General features: G+C 32.4%; 1 protein-coding gene across 1 annotated transcript; it reads right to left on the bottom strand.

The window, feature by feature from the left end:
- Window positions 1-5608: 5608 nt before the first annotated feature.
- LOC108911971 lies at window positions 5609-6389 on the bottom strand. Its single transcript, XM_023455487.1, has 3 exons — window positions 6350-6389; window positions 5938-6228; window positions 5609-5881 (listed from the first exon to the last, which is right to left on the bottom strand). Exons 2-3 carry the CDS (start codon window positions 6148-6150, stop codon window positions 5609-5611), a joined length of 486 nt encoding a protein of 161 aa, XP_023311255.1. The 5' UTR covers window positions 6151-6228; window positions 6350-6389.
- Between the last annotated feature and the right edge of the window lie 387 nt (window positions 6390-6776).

Raw genomic sequence — 6776 nt, 5'->3', positions numbered from 1 at the left:
TTGCAGTGTCATGAACTCTTTTGTTTCATGCTGTTAATAACCTTTTATTGACTAGTGACAACTTACACTAACAATGATCAAATACAAATATAATTTACATATGGGTCGTAAATATTAACTTTCACCTATTGTTACATACTCCTCACAAATAGTTTTTCTACTCATAAATTCGCGAATAAACATTTTCTCATGGCCCAGTTCCTACGCAAAGCTAGGATTTTCTTAATCAAACTAAATTTGCAGGAAACCAAGTAATTTTATTTCAGTAGACCATTTGTTGTTTATATCTAAAAATATTAAAATAGAATTATATCGAAAGGGAATTTCATTTAACAAATTTTACTTTCTATTTGAGAACAACAATTTTGAAAAGAATGCTTTGTAAGCGAAAATCATAATTTACTGTATAATAATAGCACATTTTGAATGAAAAAAAAAACCGAAAATAAAATGTGAGTAGGAAAATATTGTTTCTTAGTTGAGATTAAAAATTTTTTTTATTTCAATGGTTTTATACGTAATTTTCAGTGAATTTGTAGCAGAAGATAATAGCGAAAATAAGCATACTCATACTCTGCAGAATGCTTTTAAGAAACTATTAACATATGAATTAATCACAATTACACAAGTACTCTTCACAAAACTCTCAACAAAATAGGAAAAGTAGATTTTTACATGGGTGCTCATGTGTTTTGTGATCTGTCACTTCGAAAAATTAAAGGAATCCTATTGAATATTTCTTTAGGTGGGACATAGTAGAAAAGATGGTCAGCACAATGCAATGTCAAATGTATAGAATCAATTGCCAACAAAGTAAATCCATATATCTGTATGTTTTTGGAGTTGCTGACTCCGGATCCGGTGTTCGTTTGACAAAATTAGATCTGGTTTTAGATCAGTTAAAGGTCAAATGTAGGTAATCAATTTCCAATAATGTAAACTAATATGTCTATACGTTTTTGAGGTCGCCGATGTCAAATCCGTGGTCCATTTGACCTGATCAGGTCTGCTAAATATCATCAACTTCTAAACTCAAAACGTTCAAGCATTTATACGTATTAAAATTTGAGTACATCTTTGAGTACACTTCTCAGATCTTTTGACAACAAAATAGTTCGATACCATAAAAGTGAGATGTAGTAATTTCATGTGATTTATTAAAGCAAAAAATCTGTTATCTTGACTTTTCTCAAGAATCTCGACGAACAAAAACTCACTGTGTAAATTAATGTACATGAAGCATTAAAGCATTAGCGGACATATTGTTTTAAAGCTTACTTAATTAGGCTTACTGATACTAGAATTTTGTCATGTGAAAACAATAAACTTGAAAGTCACGGACTCAAGAATTAAAGCCTTCTTTCTTTAACATTATTTGTTACTCAAATTTTAATACGCATAAATGAATACTTGAGTGTTTTGAGCTTTCAACTTAGCAGATCTGATCAGGTCAAACATACCCTGGATTCGGATTAAACGACCCCAAAAACGTATAGATACATTGGTTTATTTTGTTAGCAATTGATTCTCTACATTTGACCTTGAATTGACCTTAACGCAGACCTGATCGGATCAAACGGACACCGGATTTGAATTCACCGACCCCAAAAACGTATAGACATGTAGGTTTACTTTGTGTGCAATCGATTCTCTACATTTGACCTTGAACTGACTTTAACGCAGACCTGGTCGGATCAAACGGACACCGGATTTGGATTTTACGACCCCAAAAACGTATAGATATGTTAGTTTACTTTGTGGGCAATCTATTATCTACATTTGACCTTGAACTGACCTTAACGCAGACTTCATCGGATCAAACGGATATCGGATTCAGATTTACCGACCCCAAAAACGTATAGATACTCGTATGTATGGTTACTTTGTTGACATTTGACCTTCAAGTGACCTTCAACCAGAGCTAATCGAATGCAACGAATACCGGATTCGGATTATATAGATAGGGTCTTGTCTTTCGATATTCTACTTTTTTTGTGGGGCTGTGTAATTAGTGTGATAGTAAAAAAAGACTATAAAAACACAAATAAATAACAAACAAAGAGCAAATTATCATAACACGGAACTCATTACATGATAACAAACAGTACACATTACGATACACAGAACATACTGATGTCAAGTAACAATTGTCTCTTTAGTGTAACTGCCAGTTACATAAAACGTTCTTGTAAATTGTATTTAGGTAAACTACCAATGAAATCACTATATAAAATATAATTTTTAATTTGGATCAATTTGTTTTAGAAATCTTCATATGGATTAAGTGAAGATTAACTGGTGTTGATAAATACTTTTCTTGAGGCAATGAAAGTTAAAATAGTATAATAATTGACTTGATTGGGCGATCTATTTAATATTTTTTCAAATACTCAAAAAGTTTCATCAATATACAAACATCTTTGTATCTTTATTTTTTTCCATATTGCGCGGTTTCATCACATCAGAAAGAAAAACTGAAGAAAATGAATATTCAACAACGTAATTTAAATGTAATAGAACATGTTCTAAACGGAAAATGAAAAATGACCTACCAGAGATGCAGGCGATCCTAGGAAAATTTATTACTCCTTTCGCATTATTAATATATAGTTTAAGTTAAATTGTAATCCATTTTAATAAAACTAGGAATGATAAATGGTTATAGGAAAAAATTACAGATCCTCAGACAGATTCTAACCCTAATAAAGATAAATAAACCGTCCTGCGAGACCGACCAAAAATTTAATCATGTAACTGGTAGAAGCGAGAAGGGTTTTCCCTGAAAATTACATCCGCACTAAAAGTGAATCGTGCGTTAAAGCGGATTATGAAGTTCTAAAGACTGCTTTGAATTTGGTCAGAATGAAATGAAGGAAAGCTGGAAATGAACGGTGATTGTGACGTCCTGGGCGAGGGATAAGGGGATTTTTTCACACGGGGAAGGGCACATCCCGGATACTGCAATCATGCACATTAGTCGCGAGGAAGAGCCCTGGTTGGGGCCTCGACCGTCAACTCTGACAAATGATTCTATCCGGCAGCGTACGCGCTCGCCTGTAGTGGCATTACATCAACTGCCCGTAAATGTTATACAAAGCAGCAAAATCTTGACCATGCTTGAGGAGGTTTCTGTATGTATATGAATTTTGATATTAGACATTTATATAATCTAATTATTTAACAAATGGAAAATCTTGAACAAAAACTAATCACATGGTTTCAATTTATAAGAATTAACATGCACAGGTAGTAGATGTGATATATTTTATGAATTATATTTTCCAAATTTCTAGAACGAGAAGAGAGAACATTGATAAGTTGAATTTATAGAAATGTTTCAACAAAACTTACTATACATATATCTCCGTTAACGGGCACTTTAGAATTTTTTTTATAACAAAGGTTATTTTGACCTCTATACACTTCCGAGATTATGCCATATACTTATCGGACACCCTGTATAATAAAGGTTTATGGCTTTAAGTTTCTTACATTTTCCTTTACCAGTTACAATGGATTTACACTGTACAAAAATCGGTGAGAGTGAAAGCAATAAAGATACGGAGTGAATCCATTGTGTGAAATTATTGAGTACATTTTCACCCAATATTGAGAATTTTGATAATTTTACTCATATTTGAACTAAAACTGAGTGCTTTCACATATAGGTACCCGTTAAATAAATTCTGCAAATAAACTCGTATTTGGTACAGTTGTAGCTAAATCGGAGTAAATGTCCTCATTATTGAGTGTCCCTGTGGTTGTCGTGCGTTGCCTTTGTCTATTCCCATCGTCCCCATTAGGTCATCTCGTGGCGTGGTGTATCCGTTAATCTTGTTATTTTGGTGAAAATTATGTTTAATGGCAGTGGTTTAATTACAATAATTAAAAACAATAATATATTGAGTCTCCATTAATATTTGGTTAAATATAAATATAGATAGCTAAATTGTTACCTATACTTGCTTACGTATCTGTAAAATATAATATAGGTTATGGCAATCTATTCGTCCAGATAACCACTTCCTTTAATCGAGACCTAACCTAAAATATTAGCTCTAAAACAGATCTGTGTAGAAAACACTGTGGCAGTTTAGTGGTTTATGATTTTAATACAATGATATTTAAATTAAATTTTAAATATAAAGTGGTGCAAAACCACTACAGATATTAATTAAATAGAGCAGCAACGACTGGTGCGGGGGGCTCTGGGGCGCCGCCCTCCTTGAAAATTTTCACAGTACAAAATTATCCAATAATAGTTAAATTTAAATCATATTATAGAAAAAGTCAATTCTTAATTGGTTTTACATACTCAGAATAGAGTCAAAAGTCATTCACTTTATAGTTAGCAGAAACTTGGATTTGAGTAAAATTCACTCACATCTGCTGCAATAATTTCACATATAAAATTTTAGTTATACTCATACTAATACAGTGAAAATTTCACTCAATCGTGTGTGGACAGAAATTGATACATTTTTGAATAAAATTAAGTGAATTTGAGTGAATTTTTTTTATTTTTAGTGTACATTTACACACACATACTCAACATTTTACCCCCTTAACTTTTTTATTTTTTGAGTTAGACAAAAATAGTTAAGATAAAAGTTGTAGGGAATCTTTCTGTGAGTTTAATGAGTTTATGAAAATAGAAATTATACAGGGCGCTCCAAAGATACGCACCAAACTTATGTTTTTTTTAACGGAACACCCTGTATATTATTCGATTATCGGAATCTCTGCCTCTTCCTGATTCCAACAATGTATATATGTTGTAGGTTTACTTAACAATTTGCTCAATATTCTGCTTTGAAAGACTGAATCTCGCAATGGACAATATAAAAATTGCTATGGAAAGTAAAAGTATTAGATATTTATGCTCTATTTTAAATAAGTATTGTCTAGGTGCTGCTTAACGGCATTTGCTCTGTGTGCTGGAGCGCAGTCTTGCTGCCAGACAATATTTTGCACATCAAGAGCATTTACCAAATTATATAGTTCAATATATTTCAGTCCATCAAAGAGATAAAATACTGGACCTGTTTTGCCTCTGAATAGAGATATATTGGTGTGGATTTTCTGACGCCCAGTGATGTGAATTTCTTCTATTGTACGTCACTGTTTGTTTTATATTTTATTGTAATATGTATGTCTAATTACTTGCAGAATTTTTCATCTCTCATATTCTCCTTTGTTTTTATTTTTGACAATGCTAATCCATAACTAGTTTGTGGCCACAAAGCAAATAAAAAATTTATTATTATTATTATTATTATCTAAACTTTTCGTTCCAAGAAAATTGTGACTTCTGCCGTAAGTTAAAAAAATTTAATGAATGAATAAAATCTAGTTCGTTGTAGCATTTGTTGTACCAATATCAGATTTACAGCCATACTGATTGTTTTATGATTTTTTACATTTTTTTCCAATAATTCGTTAACCTAACTCTTGATAATAGTTTAAACATTTGTACGATACCGTTTATAACTGACAAACCCATAATTTGTTAGTTTCTCATCAGATGGTACATATTGAATCATATAAGTCATGAAGTATCAAAACTACTGGCTGCCATTTTTTAAATTAATATTAAAATAGTCTTCTCTCACCTCCTTTCCTCGTCTTCCGATTTTATGTCGATACTTTCAGATTTAATCGACATTTCCGTCTCGTTAATATCTAATTCCTTGTCCAGGTTTTCAGTTTTAACAAATAAATCGAGGGGAGACGTATCTATTTGGCTTCCTGTGGCTGAACTATCAAAAATATATTTAATTTTTTCTTTTAGCTCTAAGCAATCTTTAAGGAAACTGTTGTGAGTACACAGAGATTCGAAGCATGGCTTACAAATCACAGGATCTTTGACGATATTTATTAACTACAAAGCAGTTTTGTTAAATTACAAAATATGCAAATATTTAATATCGTTCATACCATTTCAGGAGCCAATTTCTCGATAGCTTCAAGTTCCCCATCACCTATGCACCTATACTCACTTTCTACTAGGTGTATACACAATCGACATATTTTCTGACTGCAAACTAATGCACTTTTCTTTTCCTGCAGGTACACTTGTCTTAAATCGAGCTGTAACATTTTTTGGCTATCCACATAAGGAATAATTGTGTTATCCGTATTCAGACACATTGACTTGAATTTTGACGCCGAATTTAACTTTCTTCTGCAAACGTTACATATAACCTCTTTGCTCTCGCTACCAAATTTCTGAAAAATTTGCAACTATAAACAGAAAGAAAATAAGTGTAGCGGAAAATAACAGTTAGATCCAGGCTGCTTTATATTTGAGACTGTTAGGATCTAATCTAATAAGATTTCACCGACTTACCAATTTCAGCAAAAGAACATCTAAAGTATCTCTGATAATGTTGTCTAGTGATGGGAGATTTCGAGTGAAAAATCGAGTGGTACTCGATTATTGAGATCACTCGAGATATCTCGAGATGTTTACTCCCACAACTCGAGTGATTATTAGCCTACGGTTGCACCCCAAAATGTTAGTGCATACTGCAAATAGTCACTGATTGCGTAACCTTTTTTTTAGAATAAAACGAAAAAGTGGTTAGGTTTTGAAGTGCGTGAGCTTTTTTTTTTTAGCTACGCTTATAAGTAATATATGACTAATACAAACATATTTGTGCGCCGCTGGGATGAAAACGACCAATATCTCGTATCTCGAGTGATCACTCGATTATTAGAAGTACTCGATTACCGATAACTCGATTATCAAAATTGGTCGATTATGCCCATCACTA

This window comes from Anoplophora glabripennis, unplaced genomic scaffold, assembly GCF_000390285.2.
Source record: "Anoplophora glabripennis isolate ALB-LARVAE unplaced genomic scaffold, Agla_2.0 scaffold67, whole genome shotgun sequence".
Lineage (NCBI taxonomy): Eukaryota > Metazoa > Arthropoda > Insecta > Coleoptera > Cerambycidae > Anoplophora > Anoplophora glabripennis.
Note: the sequence above shows the minus strand (reverse complement) of the source record. Positions and strands in the feature narration are given on the sequence as shown.